This window comes from Anomalospiza imberbis, chromosome 1 (genome assembly GCF_031753505.1).
Source record: "Anomalospiza imberbis isolate Cuckoo-Finch-1a 21T00152 chromosome 1, ASM3175350v1, whole genome shotgun sequence".
NCBI classification, from domain to species: domain Eukaryota; kingdom Metazoa; phylum Chordata; class Aves; order Passeriformes; family Viduidae; genus Anomalospiza; species Anomalospiza imberbis.
The window spans coordinates 51077521-51094406 of NC_089681.1; the positions used below are offsets into that span (position 1 = coordinate 51077521).

At 37.4% G+C, this 16886-nt stretch overlaps 1 protein-coding gene across 13 annotated transcripts in view; it reads left to right on the forward strand.

Annotated features, from left to right (window-relative positions):
* PTPRM (protein tyrosine phosphatase receptor type M) overlaps nt 1-16886 on the forward strand; it is a 445815-nt gene that overhangs the window by 218670 nt on the left and 210259 nt on the right. For all 13 annotated transcript variants that reach the window (XM_068192138.1, XM_068192146.1, XM_068192169.1 and 10 more), the window contains exon 8: nt 15734-16042. In XM_068192138.1, coding sequence (XP_068048239.1) covers nt 15734-16042 — 309 coding nt within the window. The remainder of the gene's footprint in view (nt 1-15733; nt 16043-16886) is intronic.

Consider the following 16886-nt stretch of genomic DNA (forward strand, 5'->3'; position numbering starts at 1 on the left):
GTAACACTTCCAAGAACTTATCATTTTTGTTGTTGGCAGAAGCCAGTGTTGGAAGTTTCAGATCAGTGAGTTAAATCAAGAAGGCTTTTATATCATGCTAAGCATTTTTATAAAAATTAGTGCTGAAGTGGTTCCTTGCTGTTGCCTTCTGAGTTTTTTCTTCTGTCATAAGCAAGGACTGCAGTATGAGGGACCAGTCCCTCCAACCCTGTTCACCTGGATTCTTTATGGTAGTATTAGATGTTCAGTTCAGTGGAAGGGCTGAAGTGCATTTACATACTTCTGAGCCATCATGTGAGCACCCCCTGCTTTAGCTAGTAAAAGAATGAATTTTCTATTGTTTTGGTGGTGTGGTATTTTCCCAGTTAGGAACCAGTCTTGTATTAGAATACTTGTAAATATGAATTGAGGGAGTGAAATCTTCATTTAAACAAAGGGAAGGAAAAATTCTAGTCAAAATATTCTTGGACATCTAACAGAAATTTGCTTTAAGGCTTCTTGAAAGTTCTGTCCATGGAAATTCCTGTTTAATTTAATTCTTAATTAAAATCATTACTCTGTGGCATATCTAACTAATTGTTTAGCAAGAGTAAAGAATGTCTTTGTCTTAATAATTTTCTAGACTTAACAAGCTGTAGTTATCGGAAGAAAGATTTTCTTTCTTGGGTACTTCTTTTTCATGTGTCTTGAGTGGTCTTTTGTAATTTTAAAAAATAATATTGTTTTAATTACTATGGTTACATGCTGCTAGTGCTGATAGAGTTTAAAATGATTGCTTTCTGCTCCAATACTTAATGCAATGTGAATTCATCAAAAATTAAACACAAAAAAAATTTTGTAGTGCAAAATTTCTTGTCTGTTTTAGGCTGCTGTCTGTGGAGGCCTTGATACTGTGTTCTTCATTCAGGGAACACTTACTATACCTGAATGCAATTGGAAATACTCAAAATACCAAACTAATCTGTGGTGGGCTGACCTTGGCTGGCTCTGGCTGCCCGATGTGTTACTATCTCAAAGTCCTTTCTCGACAGTATGAGGGACAAAATAAGATGGAAAAGGTCATGCATCAACGTAAAGAGAAGTAGATCTCTTGTCAGTCACCATCAGATGCAAAACACACTCAACGTGGGAAGAATTAATATGATTTTTTTGTGATTTGAAATAGACTTGAGTAGTCAGAAACAGAGATACATGGAAACAGTGAGGTTACCCATCCTCAGAGCCATGTCCTGCAGTGTGTTGGCTGGAGCCAGCTGGAGCCTGGCATCTCCTCACAGAGGCCACCCTAGAGATCCTCTGCCAGCACCTGGGCAGCTGACCCAGGACACCATCCTAACTCACCTGTTTCATGGTTTAGGAAAGGTTCTCCCCAGTCTAGTCCTCCCTCCAAGACTTTCCAAAACCAGACCCACCTTCTCCTCCACCTTCCTACTCCAGGGATTTGAGAATTGGAGGCACGAAAGGTGAAAATCATGCAGTTGTATAGGTTGGTAAGTGCCATCAGCATTTGAATAGCTAGAGATACCCTGATCTTCATATTGCTTTTCTTTCAGCTTTCAGAGAATACTGGAAAAGTAACAATATCTCCTTTCAATGTAACACCAGTGAAATTGGTGAAGTCTAGAGCACATATGTTAGGAAGAGCCACTGAGGAAACTGATATAATTTAGCCTGGCAAAAAAGAGGCTCACTGGGGATATTATCCCTTTTTACACTAACCTGAAATTAGGGTTTAGGGAGGGGATTTCAGTCCCTTCTCTCAGGTAACAAGTGGCCGGACAAGGGGTAATGGCCTCACGTTGCTCCAGGGAAGGTTTATATTGGGCTTCAGGCTAAAAAAATTGAGAAAGGATTGTCAAGCCCTGGAAAAGGCTGCCCAGGGAAGTGATGGAGTTACCATCCCCAGAGGTATTTAGAAGATGTTTAGATGTGGCACTTGGGGATGATGTTTCGTGATGGCAGTGCACTGATTAACGGTTGGACTCAGTGATCTTAGAGGTCTTTTCCAAACTTAACTTTTCTGTGATTCTGTTTTATGATTCTATAAATATCAAAGTACTTCACAAACAGAGGATTTATTTATTTAGACCGGAGTTATTGAATGGGATTTCTGTGATCTTACAGCTATAAGCACCTAAGTCAGAAATTGAGCCGAGGTTTCAAATTCTCCAGTACAGGGTTCTTGCCACTAAAACTTACCTCTATGGATAACACTGATGCACACAGACTTGAGGTGATGGATTGGATCTGGCTAACAAGCTTTTGAGGACTCCGAGTCTCTATCATTTTATCTTTCTGTGACTTTTTTTTCCATTTTTGTCTGTGTGGTTTACCTTTGAGATCCAGTCAGGAGAACCTCATGGGACTGTTTGCATCTACTCTGCACTGGTGCTGCGCAACCTCGACTGCTGTGTGCAGTTTTGGGCACCACAGTGTAGGAAAGATACTGAGCTATTTGAGAGTGTCCAAATGAGAACAACAAAGATGATGAAGGGCCTGAAGGGGAACAAAGATGATGAAGCCATAAGGGGAACACCTGGGGCCTCTGTTCTACCTGGAGAAGAGAAGGCTGAGGGGAGACCTCATTGCAGTGTACAGCTTCCTCACGAGGGGAAGAGGAGGGCAGGCACTGATCTCTGCTTAGTGCAGACCAGTGACAGGACCCGAGGAAATGGCCTGAAGTTGTGCCAGGTGGGGTTTAGGTTGGATATCAGGAAAAAGTTCTTCACTGAATCGGTAGCTGGGCACTGGAGCAGGCTCTCCAGGCAAGTGGTCACTGCACCAAGCCTAACATGATTCAAGAAGCATTTGGACAGTGCTCTCAGGCACAAGGTGTGGCTCTTGGGGTGTTGTCTGCAGGGCCAGGAATTGGACTAGATTATCCTTGTGGGTCCCTTCCAACTCTATGATTCTATGATTTAGTACAGCAAGATCAAGTAATATTTATAATACCCGATTAATGGCTACTTTCTGGTTTCATAGACTACCTACTGGAAATGGAGTTCTGAATATCACAATCCTTACTACAAGTCAATGAAATTATTTGTTCCTACAGAAACAGTTTAAAATGCAGTTGTCCTACTGGCAGGCATAAACAAACAAAACCAGATGCTCAGTTATCAAGAAATTTCTAGTTTAAGTTGGTTATGCATTGTACGAATATTTCTAGATTTTGTGTGCATATATATACTAAATCCAGCAAACCATTTTTATTTGCATGTAGATTACTGACAAAAAATAAGCATCATCATAATTCAAGATTATAGCAGACGACCCCTGCACCATTCTGCAAATTCAAAAGCAGGAGCTCTTCTATTGTTGCCTTCTCATTTGGTTCAATTATGAGTTACAATAAGAGCTTATATTTTCTATTATGCAAATGCAAATTTTGATTCTTAAAATATATGGTTTATATCTTTCTGAATATTTCCTATTTTCTAAAACTGCTTTAAAACTTAATTTTCATTTTTAAATAAGGACATCTTCGTGGCTATTCATTGACCAAAAACTCCAGGAACTGCTGGTTTTGAGATATTGTAGGTGCTCATTGCTTTCTGTAGGTTTGGATTTTATGATTTTTTGCTTCCTCTTTACTTTCTTCCCAGTTTTGTTAGGAAAAGCATGCTGAAAGATTAAATCTTCACAAACTCTGAGCACTTCACAAACTCTGTGTAACTTATTATCCTGAATTTTTCAGTTTCATAATTGTGATAAAGACAGGGCAAAACTGGTGATGATAAATTTCTGTGCTTGGAAGAAAACTGCATGATTTATAACAGATGTCATCAATTTATAAATTCAAATTAGAGTAACTTACAAATAGTGACTGTACAGTACTTGTTTTTTATTACTTGGTATATGACCTTTTTCAGCTTAGGAATTATTTTCCATTAGTTCCTTCAACTGGAAAAAAAACAATGCTTAATGGACTTTGAATCCCGAGTCATTGGTGATAGAATTAGATAGTTTTCAGATTTATTTAATAGCTGTCACATGCAGTTCTGAATTTTGTCACACCATCTTATATCCGGTGCACTTTTACTCTGTTCTCCTTGAGTTGTGTGGTAAAATTGTGATCCAAGGCTCCTGAGTGATCTGCAAAGCGATCTCTTTCTGTCTCAACAGAAGAGCAACTGCCTGTCTTGGACCAGTGAAACTGTAATCTAGTCCTGGCCCCTCTCCTTTGCTCATGTTCACAGGTACTCTAGCAACCTCCCATCAACTCTGCTTTCCTGAATATTTGATTGCTGCTTTGTGCTCTTCCATGTCAGCTATGGTTCTGGCATAAATGCACAGGTTCTTTAATCCATTTGACAGGACCAAGTTTAGAGGAGGGGAAGGGAGCAAAAGGACATAGCCAAATGCAAAGTGACGTGTAGAGTTTAAAGCAAAGGATGCTGGAGGCAAAAGAGGGAAATGTAGTCCTGATAAATGTTTAATCATTAGGACTAGAGAAAGGAAATAAACAAAACAGGCTCAAGATCATGTATGGAAATAAAGCATGGTTTAAAGGAAATAAACAACACAGGCTTGACTAATATGTGATACACGTTACACAAAAGAGTATTTATTTTTGTTTTTTTTTTTTTTCTTTATCCCATGCTTGTGTTTGTTTATCCGTATTTTTTTTTATTATATATTTCTGTATTGTGGCAGATATCAAATTCCCAGGTATATACGTTTTTGTGGGAATCTTATGACTCTGTTAAATCTTAAAAAGAATTAACTTTGAAGCAGTTTACCATCCGGTACACCCCCTTTCCCCAGCTGTTCTCCTTTCTCCTCCACTGGCAGTTTATTTTCTTACTAAAATGTGTCATTAACAATGATGGGCTGATTTCTTCTGTGTTTCATGCTTCAGTGTAACAATATTAATTCCCTTCATCAGCAAGCATAGTTTCTTATGTTTGCTTTTTATGGGGAGTGGCATAGCAAAGAAGACTGGTGGTAAATAACTTCTTGATCTTTTACAGGAAAATTCAAAGACATCTACCAGAGAGGGAGCAATGTGTGGGATTTCTTGGAGTATTTTCTAGATATAGCAGGAAAAAAAGTTTGAATATATTCAACCAAAAAATCAAGAGTGTATCTTCTTAATGTAGGGACTTTTCAAAAACTTTAATTTATAAAATACTATGTATAGTTGAATGCTGCAACTGATACTGAAGACAAATGTTTTAGTTAGTGACAGTATTAAAGACAAAGATGGTATTAGAGACTGTGGGTGAAAAAACATCTTAAATTACTAAGTACTACTTGGGTTTGGATGAAGCTCCTGTAAAAGTCCTGAGGATGAACCTAACATGAGGACTGAGTTGCAAATACATAGGAGATTCTTTCAGGAAGTGAGTCTTGTCACAAATTAAACAGATGATCTTATCAACTTTACAGTTCTTACATGTTTATAGTAGTTAGCTCATAACAGGGTAGTAGGAAGACAGAATATTCTGTTCCCCTTTGACATGTATGTAAGCTCAAAGTTTCTTTTGCCAGTTGTTACCAGAATCTGATTCATTTATCAGGTTTATGCATTTTAGAGTTATTTGTCAGAACTTATCCCACTGTACATCATTTGGTTAAGGTTCATTGCACATGTCAGATTAGAAAGAATAGTAAATACTCTCTTTAGAGGAGTAACCTTGATTGGTGACATTTTACGTAGATTCTTGTACGTAGATTTATATTACCATGTTGTCCTGTTATCAAGGTTCAATCTAGGTTCTGTTTTCAATCCCCAATTTAGCTACCATCACTGAATGTAACAGTTCTAAGATAATGTGATTTTTCAGTGGCAATAGGCCACAGTGATAACCAGAACACACTGCTATATCTTATTCTGACTGATCTGTGAAACAGCATTGCCCATTTATTCTTTTGTGCAACATAATAAACAGTCTCTGGGCTTCTGCTTTCAGGGCAGGTATTGAACAGCTGAAACCTTCACTGATTTACACAATGGTTTATCTTTTCTCTGGTTGGCTTTAGGGGTAACTCAGGCAGCTTTACCATAAAATGTAAGGTCTTTGAGCGTGCTAATCTGTCACACAGCAGAGCAACAGTGTATGGCACTGCCATTAATACTAGTCACACTCAGAAGGTGATTGGAGCACTGTAAAAAACACATGTACCATATTAGAGTATGAAGAGAATGGTTTACCATCTTACAATGCCCTAGATGTATTCCAGCCATTTCTAGGAAAACAGGCCAGAAAAATTCTTTTGGATTCTCCCCTCACACTATAACTTCTAAATGTTTATAATGTTCTCCTGGGTTCCCATTTTTTGAGCAGTGAATAGAAGAGTGTTTGTTACATTAATGTAATTTCCGCTGTTTACCGTGTGTGGTCAAGTTGTGTCTGTTGTTCTCGTGAATATGCTTAATTATGAGCCATTCACTTGCACCATTCCTTAATATATCTGAAAGTTTGTGTATCGACCAAGGAAACCAGATGGTTTTATGTTCACTGAACACAGTTGTGTGTCATGGTAAATGTGTGAAGAAGGTGGCCACAAAAGCAATTCCTCAGGCCTTCAGCTTCCTTTGTGTTGCCTGCATCTTCTCAAATATGAACAGCATCTGATCTGCATTCTGTTTAAATTGGTCTGTAAGTCTGTTCCAGCTTCTGAAAGGTGCCACAGGTGTGGAGGTGCATGTCTGCCTAAATGTGTCTGTGTCAGATCAGCAGATGATTATGTGCTGTGTGAAAAAATTATGAAGAAGTGATAGAAAAGGACAACAGTGGCACTGTAAAGCAGTCATGTGGTAACTCAAAGGGTTAAATTTAAATGCCTGTGATAGGTTCAATCAAGAGGGACAGTATATACATCACATCTCATTTGACTTCAGTTTTCCTCAAAGATCATTCTGATCCAGCATCTCTCAAAGGTAGATCTACCAAAGGTAGCTTCTACCAGAAGTAGGCACTTTATTTGCAATCTTACTATGGTAATTCTGAGAATTATTTGTCACCACCTTTTAATTCTTGATTTACATATTCATGGCAGTTCCCAGGGTGAAGTTGGGATAAATTGTTACTGCCATGTGTGTGAAGTGGAAAGTATATGTCTGCACTCTTTATTTTTCATTCCTCAGTTAGATGTACGCTTTCTTCATGCAAAAGAAAGAATGCCTTAAGAACATATGCTTGTCTGTCTTTCAAACTCTGTAGAATTAGCTTGTCATAAAATATAAAACTAATGTGTAGTTGTAAAAACCACTGCCAGCGTTTTCCTCACTAGTGGCTGATGGCTAAGAAGATTTAGAAATGAAAGGGGTTATTATAAAGTGATTACTGAATAGCTAGGTATGTCATTTTAAACAAGCAACTAAAATGTGTGTTGCAGATTTGGAATGTAATCTTGTTTGTATCATTCATACTTAAAATCTGATTTTGATTGTGGAGGAGTAATCATGTCATGTAGGTAATTTGACAAAAATATATCAAATGATGTTTTTCTATACCTTATTTAAATGTATTAGAATTTAAATGATTTACCATTCAGAGTATACCTATAAAATGACAACATAAAGAAATATTAGATTCAATTTACATGGGTTCAGATTTAAATTTTACTATAAAGTGAACTATTCATATCAGCCCTCTGTTGAAAGAAAATACTGTATAGAAACCAACACTTCGAAATGTTACTACCTTTAAAAGGATGTAATGGATGATTAAAAGGGTGTTATTAATGATTAAACCAATATATTTTGCTACTGTGAATGTCAGCCTGAAGACATAGGCCTCATGGATTACGTGTAGCCATTAATTGGAGAGGAGATAAAAAGTTAAGAAAATTTCTCCTGCATAATTTTATCACTCATTCATGTTTCTGTGTCAAGTGGTTTTAATAATATATTGCTAAAAACTTAAATAAAAATCCTAATCTGGTTTCAAGCAACAGCTACACTTACTTTTTGTCAGCAGTGAGCTGATGCTTTAGATACCTATTAGAATTATCTCTCCATTAATCTTCTATAGTTGGCTAAATATTATGGTTCTCTCCCAACAATTCCTATATTTTAGCTTGTGTCTTATGTAGAAATAGCACAGAAAAAATTCTCTTAGTGGTGATGTGATGCTAGTATTTAGGATCCTTCTTGGTAAAAGTAGACTTCTACTATATCTGAGATTTGAATTTGTGAAGTGAGTGGGGATTCAAGCTGGCTCATTATAAGAACTTGGCCTATTCATTTTGTTGCTGTGAGTATTTTATTGGTTTCTAAACTCACACATTTTGGAACTAACTTCTTTTGGCCACAAAGTACAGAGGGGAAAAAAGCACATTTCAGTGTTGTGTTCTAATGGGTTAGAAATGAGACTGAGAACTAGGATTCCGTGGCTTTTGAAGTGATGAACTGCAACCTTCAGCAGGCAATTCAATTTCTTCTCAGTTTCAGTTTCTTTGGATATAAAGTGGGGGAACATGCTTTTGTCAAGTCTGGTACAGATACGTAAGGTTTACCTACACAATACTTAGAGTGTATATAACAAAATCAGTGGAAGCATGATCTTGCATCTGGTTCCATGCTGAAGAAGAATGGCATTAGCTGAAGTCTTCTGGCAGCCCGGCAGTTGGGGAGATGCTTTGGGTGATGCTGGCTTTTCTCTTTCAGCTGGTAGACTGTTGGCATCTTGACCAGGAAACAGAGGCTGAGTATGGGCACATGCTCTAAATGTGAATCTTCCAGTTCTCAGATGATGGGAAGTGGTTTAGTCCAGAGAAAGGAAACTATCTGTGGTAGTGGGTGCACTGAGATTTTTTTTTTTACTTCAGTCTAGTCCTGTTGATACCTTCTCTGTGACCATTGTGACACTGTGGATGCTGATCATGATAGTAAAGGTGCTGAGGGAAATGTGTGCTGGAGGCTTAGTCCTGCTTCTCAGTGCTCTTAAGTCTGCAATAACGAGGGTGCAGAAAGGATCCCCACAGGCTACTTCTCTAAGCTAGTACGCTGACTTTAGAGAATGTACATCCTTCTGTTCATCTGCTTTCACTGGCATTGTGACTGTGGAAGATAAAATAATATAATTTCAAGAATATAATCAAAAATAAGAAAATCTTTCTAAAAATAATACAATTAAAAAGAAGACATTTTGCTGAGAATTGGCAGAAACATTTGTAGTCTAGTTTTCGGCATATATTTTATATAAATAAGTAAACCTGATTATTCCTTCCTCTGTGGCATTGCAGGTGACTACTATTTCAATTTTGCTGTCTCATTGTGACTGTGGAGGACAAAATAATATAATTTAAATAAAATAATCAAAAATAAGAAAATCTTTCTAAAAAAAATACAATTAAAAAGAAACCATTTTGCCCAGAATTGGCACAAACATTCATAGTCTAGTTTTCAGCATATATTTTATATATATAAGAAAACCTGATTATTCCCTCCTCTGTGGCATTGCAGGTGACTGTGATTTCAGTTTTGCTGTCTCATTGTTTGGTCTTTCTTTCATTAGCACTGAAACTCTGCAGGTCTTGCATCCCCACATTTTTTAAAGTGTCAGGGACTGATAGAAGTGCTGCTTTTCTGTAGGAGGCATCTGGTTTTGCAAAAGTAGAACTGTATTCTTTTGGAAATGTTATCAGTTGGTATTATGAAATATTGGTAAGAATTTTAAATACAATAATTTGGAATCTTTCATGGAGGTGCTGGATGTCTTCTGTGGTCTTTTGTGTTTACCTGAATAACCTTAGTAACTGTTGCTATCAATTTCCATGGCTGCTCCATGACAGGAAGTAGAGGTATTTCATATGACACCAGTGTTTCACAAATTTACAATTATTCTGGGCTGGTTTTAAACATTTTTGGTTGTTTCCTGAACATGCTGTGCTCTTAGATGAGTAAAATGACCAACCTCTAATGTGCTGCTCTTAACTCAAAGGTTGTTTCTGGATCTTCAACAGTTTTGTGCACACTGGCAGCTTTGTCTTTGTTTTAATTGTTAAATAGTGAGAGTAGGCAGTACAATCACACCACCATCATCATATTAGGATTTTGATTCTGTTCATGAGTCATTTGTCCCTTTGTTTCTTTGTTTGCCCTCTCTTTGTTTGAATACTTTCTTTTATAACTCAAATAATGGACAGTATGAAAAATCATGTGGTTAAAGTGTTCTTTTTCTTCCTCTAATCCTAACTGTAAAGCAGTTCTTTGTATTAACAAATCTGACTGAAATAAAAATGTGTTAAAAAACTGCGAAATTGCACCACCCAAAATCTTGCTCATTGTTTCTTTCATCAACTGCATTCTGCAGTTTTTGGCAAACTGGATTTTGAAAAACCCTGATCTGTTATCAGATCAGATAAATCATGTGGCATTTAGAGCAAAGAAGAGCTCTTTTTGGACTTCAATCTGTTGTTGAAGAATTCAGATGAAAAATAATAGTAGTGTAAAAATCCCACCATCACAGTTGAATGTGATCTTTTACAGAACTGTCTTACCAAGTTTGCAAACAACCTCAGATTGTTAGTAGTCATGCGTAGAGTAGATTTCAAATCAAATGAGGACAAGCCAAACAAGTAAATTATTTTACCTATATTCTTGTTTGGCATTGACTGTAGATGCATACAAACAGGGAGATTTGTTTTCTAGAAACAAACCAAATGTCGTTAACTTTGATAGCAGCTGGCTCACAGGCCATGTTTGCTGTTCCCCTGTAGGTGGTCTCCACCACTGTAATGTGCAAGTTCCTTGAAGGCATTCATGAAATTCTCTGTGACACCACTGGATACTGATGCTAGAGTACTGTGGCTCCCACTTTACTCAGGGGGAATTGATATGAAAAGATGTTAAGTGTTTTGAACAAGTCCGCTTAGGCAATCTGTGAAGCCTTTACTTTTAATTATCATTAATTAACTATTATGTTTTAAAAAGCTGTTTTGTGGATAATATCTGGAATATTCAGTTCTCATTATGTATTTATTTTCCTATTCTATCTATCCCATACTTCCTGTGGAAGGACAATAGAGTCTGATCTGAAATTTCAGTCCTGAGAGTTGTTGCATAGCTAAACTCCACTAATAGTTTGCCTCAACAAGAAATAAATACTTAATTCCTATTGTTAGGTGCCTTTCAAATAGTAACTAACACAGACCAGATGTCTGCAGCTACTGGAGTAACATGCAGTGGCAGAAAATCACCATGCCATTCCTTTCTTGTTCTTATCTCAGTAGGTCTGTGCAGGCTGTGATGAAAAGACAAAACTTCCAGTTACGAGTTTTCATCCCAGACCCAAGTTTTGATGATCATTGACAAGATGCTAAAAATACACCTAAATGTCTCTGTGATTCTGAAATTGAGTTTCTGAAAAAGCATTGTACTTGTGGTAAAAGGTAAAGAGTGAAGTTCCAGAGAAATGAGCTGTGAATTGCAGCTGCAATGGAAATTGATCCTGCCTGTCATTCTGTGTTCCATATTCTCAGGAAAACAGAGTGAAGCAGAGAAGGAGCCAGGATCACCGATTAAATGGGATTCTAAAGTGCCAGGGGCTAGAACCAGGCTTGCTGGTCCCTCAGGTCAGAGCTGCAACTGTCAGAATTCACTGCCTGATTCCCTGCTGAACCTGGCAGAAGGAAAGCAGTATGAAAAATGCTGCAGGCACCAGCAGGAGAATGGGTAAAGAGCTACCTGGCTAGGCTTCAGGCTTGACAGGCAGTGTGCTCCTTTGGGAGGAAAACCTCTTCTCTTACGAGTCGGGAGGCCTCATTTTTCCCATTTGCCTCATGATTTGTACCAATAAGAAGTAAGAAAATAGCTGGAGTACCAAGGAGCAGCAGAGGCTCGGTTCACTTAGAAACTGCAGTGGGTGGAGAGATCTGGCTGTGTAACCTCTGGAGGTGGGCATTTACCAAGTAAGGAGCAGGCAGAGGCTTAGCAAATAGCACTCGTGCTGTGAAGTACATATGTTGTATATAATACAGTTGGTGTCGTGTTAAACTCCTTATTCTTCTGCTCTAAAAGGTGTGATTTCAGCTGTGGTCAGCAGCACTGTGAAATGACACTTCTCTGTGCAGCTATCACTTACCATATCTGGTGCAAGGTAACGGCAACAGACCATTGCTGGGATGACAACCTTCCATTTCACAGGGATAGGTAATGCAAGTCTCATGAGCAAAATAGCAGCATCTCTGAAGGATGCCTACGTCTTCACTTAAAGTTGGAACCTCACCATGGGAAAGTGATAAATCCTGCAGAAAATAAAATCAACTAAATTGAGTCATCATGCCCTAGTAATTAATTCAGCTTTCCCTTTTAAATCACAGTCATTAGCTGTCATTCTTTTAGTGCTGCTTAGCAGTTTCCTTTCCCAGGTATCCTGTGTCCTTCCTGATGAAGAGCATATACCTTCCACTGTATTAGAAGTGATGGACTGTGCTCTCAGACCCATATTACATTAAAGAAAAAGAGAGAAAGAAAGAGAGAAAGAAAGAGAGAAAGAAAGAGAGAAAGAAAGAGAGAAAGAAAGAGAGAAAGAAAAGAGAGAAAGAAAGAGAGAAAAGAAAGAGAGAAAGAAAGAGAGAAAGAAAGAGAGAAAGGAAGGAAGGAAGGAAGGAAGGAAGGAAGGAAGGAAGGAAGGAAGGAAGGAAGGAAGGAAGGAAGGAAGGAAGGAAGGAAGGAAGGAAGGAAGGAAGGAAGGAAGGAAGGAAGGAAGGAAGGAAGGAAGGAAGGAAGGAAGGAAGGAAGGAAGGAAGGAAGGAAGGAAGGAAGGAAGGAAGGAAGGAAGGAAGGAAGGAAGGAAGGAAGGAAGGAAGGAAGGAAGGAAGGAAGGAAGGAAGGAAGGAAGGAAAGAAAGAAAGAAAGAAAGAAAGAAAGAAAAGAAAGAAAGAAAGAAAGAAAGAAAGAAAGAAAGAAAGAAAGAAAGAAAGAAAGAAAGAAAGAAAGAAAGAAAGAAAGAAAGAAAGAAAGAAAGAAAGAAAATCAGATTTTTTTTTTTTTTCACAGTTAATGTGGTCAGGCATTGGAATAGGTTGCCCAGGGAGATGTTGAGAGTGACAGTCCCTAGAGGTGCTTAACAGGAATCTGGATCTAGCTCTGGGTGAGGTGGTTTAGTGGTTTAGGGGTTACAGTGACAGTGCTGTGTGGACAGGTGGACTTCATGATGTTAAAGATTTCTTCCAACCTTGATGACTCTGTGATTCTATTCTGTGAAATAGTTCCTCTGTCATATACAGTGGTACCTCCAGAGAAACTCAATTTAGTTGCTAAATTGATCAAATGGAAACTTAGTTTTCTAGCTTTTGGTGCTAGAAACTTAGTTTTCTAGCTTTTTAACTGCTGTTTTTCAGGGCTGTTTTGAGCCACACATTTCTTTTTAATCCCAAAATTTTATTGTTACCTTATCCGTTTTTTTTTTTTCCTAGTTAAAAGTAGGGCTGTTAAAGCACTCATTGGACAGCAGGGTTCATTAGGGCCCTATTAGTTGTGTAATCTCTGAATGAATGGTAGCAAAAATAGATATGAGCTGTGTACCTGTCTGATGCTATAGGTTATAGAATCAAGTCAGGAGCCAAAGCAACCAGGGTATTAGCCTTGTCTGATGAGCTTTGTCCTTTAAATATCAAGGGAAGCTGTATTGTCTCTGTCTTATACAATCTAAACTCTTCTTTCCCTTGTCTCTTTTGTTGGAGGTGAAAATATATCTGTCATTCTCACAGATTTAACTAGAGGGCTAACTTGTACTTTTTCTTAAGGCAACATGACATAAGAATACCTTCCTCCTGGGCAGAAATCTTGGTTAGGTTTTGATCCAGGTATTTTTCACAGCCACTCAATTTCTCTTCTAAAATGCTATGAATTAGCTTTATGTCTCTAATAAAATGATTTCTCAGCTCCCCTGTGAATTTTCTGATATGCCCACTGTGGAACTAAGCAGGCTGTTCCATATTCTTGCAGCAGGAGCTTTGTTCAATTGTTTAATGTTGTATATCAGGGTCACCTCAATTTTGTTGGGTTTTTATTTCTATTTAGCCCATTCAGATACAATTACAGTTACACAATACCTTTGCTGTTCATCATCTCACCTAGAACAAGAAATTCTTAGAAGCTGGAATGAAATCAAAAAACAAAATAGGGAAACTCATTTTCCATGAAGTTTATATCTGAACTACACAGAAGTAAATGTTTAGGAAGTTATCGAGTCCATATGCCAGTCCTTGAGGTTTGCTTCATATTAATTTTAATGGTTGTAGCAATGGAAATGTGGCAAAGCTCCCAGATGCCAGAATTCTTATCTGGGATGCCTGAGCATGGAAGCAGATAAATGGCTCAATAGCAATTTATCCTTAGTGGGGACATTCTTACCTCTCAGTCAAGTCTCCAGAAAGGAGACTAGAATTAGAATTTGGTTTGTTCTTCCATTTTTCACCAATTGCCAAATATTCTATAGTGATTATCAACATTGTTTGACAGTGAAAATTAATTTAAAAAATTAAAAAGCAGCTGGATGATTTAAAAGGGAAAAAAAAATAACCTGCTTTGTAGATGTTAGAACAAGCAATTTCTTAACACCTTTTCTTCAAGGAGTTAAGATGAATAACATCTTTGAACAAATATTTCAAGCATGCGGGGATTATGTTAAAAAGTAAAAAGATGAAATCTTGTGTAAATTGTTTAGAACATTCCTAGTGAAGACATGTTGATTAATAAACATAAAAGGAGGAAGATGCATATTAATTTGTTTACGTACAAGAGTCTTCTAACTCATTAAAAGTCTTCTAAGTGTTTAACTAGTGAAGCAGTGGATAAAGCCTGACATTGTCTTTAATCTTTTTGAGGACTCAAATATGAAAAAACCCAGATTATTGCTAAATATGTATAATACCTCTGTTAATGACAGTGTTTTGAAAATATGGGGGGGTGTCAGCTGAGTGGTTCTGCTGTAATATGGTGGAAATTTTAATGCACTTTTCTATCTTAGTTGCTGTGACCAGTAGGATTGAAGAAAATTTAAGTTTATTAACCACATTCTTTGGTGCTTTTGTATATATTTTTGTAGTTTTGATTGATGGCTCATTTTCATCTGGGAGATCTCTAGAAAAGCACACATGTGGGAGAATATCTTGTTTATTTTGTATCTTTGCTAAACCACTATAACAAATTGAGGTATTTGCACTATTAACAGCTAATGTTTTTATGGAAAACAACCCTATGGTCTATTTTAAAGAAATTGGAATATTAACTTAATGTCCTGGACAAATAGAGATTGAGTAATTGCATTCAGTCTAACTTAAAAACAAATGAATAAGAAATAGCTGAAGAACCATCTACCTTTGTATAAACAGTCCTGCAAGAAAATCAACATATCTTTGCAAGTTTATTCTGAAGCTACATTTTCTTTTTAGATACTTCTTTTGTGCAGGTTATTGCTCTAAAAGTGTTAATACAAATAACTTGTGCAAAAGAAATTGGACATGCTTACTTTTGGCAAGCAACAAATAGGTTAAAAAGTGTCATTTCAGCTGTATCATGCAATTTGAGTTGAATCATAAGAACTTCTTAGTGTTTTGTTTGCTCTTCATTTTTCAGCAGCCACTTCTCACTTTTTTCTCCATTTTTCCCTGCTTTTTCAGAGATGGTACTTCTATTATACTATGATTCTATACAGCAATGGATTTTTTGTTTCCGCTCCTCTGGCATACTTGTAGAACTGTACAGCTTACTTCTCACATCACTATTATACTATGAAGAAGTAATCACACCAGAATTATGTTGGTAATTTTGCAGATCCGATGCGTGGGCCCCGAAGACTGGAGGTTGTGGAGATCAAATCTAGACAGATCACTATTTGCTGGGAGCCCTTTGGATATAATGTCACACGTTGCCATCGCTACAACCTCACAGTCCATTACCGCTACCAGGCTGGAGGACAGGAGCAAGTGAGAGAGGAAGTCAGCTGGGATACAGAAAGTTCACATCCCCAGCACACAATTACCAACCTATCACCATACACAAATGTCAGCATCAAATTAGTATTAATGAATCCCGAAGGACGGAAAGAAAGCCAAGAACTTGTAGTGCAAACTGATGAAGATGGTGAGTTTTTGTATTTACATATACGTGGTATATGACGTGATAGTATAAATTTTCTGTATAAGTGCATGTTCTGCTTTCACTAAAATTTGTAACAGACTTTCCACCGACCTCACCATTAATAGAGTTAAGCTCCATTATTAGAGTGATCTTTCACATAACCTCTTGTTTACCTCTAGTTTAATCATTTCATCCTTAAACTTGTAGCTTCTGCTGAAACTATGTTCTGCCTCTCTAAAGTTCCAGTATCAGTCTGAAGAAATTCCAGGTGATTGTCAGCAGTATCCTCATGGAAGCTCCTCTACTGAGTGATGTGTTCTGCACTAAATATTTGATTTGCAGTTTCAGATTCTCTGTCTTTGGCTTTCTAACCGCTGGACACTATTAGTTGCTAATTCAGACACTATATTCCATATACAGGCATTAAAAAATACAGATATTCCCTTCCTTTTAATAATTTTCAACTCATATAGGGTTTTCAGATCTCTTTTAAAAATACTCTATTTTGATTATTAATAAATATAATAAATAATCTAAATAGCTAATGTCTTTTTTGAGACAGAGACAGCAGAGTTGGATAATGTGTCTCTGCAGTGCTTTAATAATGTTGCATGAAAAGGTTATACCATCCTCCCAAGTCTTCTGCGATATTATTTTGATTACACATGCAGAGAGTTATTGCAGCTCTTTTAGCTACAACACCAAAATGCAACTTCCTTGTTGAATTGGTCAAGTACCGGGAAACAGTTTTACCTTTCCAGAATACTCTGTGCTGATATATAGACCCTTACAAGTGTACCTTCGTTTTTTAGGCCTTGGTTTTGGTTCTTTTAAATGCATAAAGTTC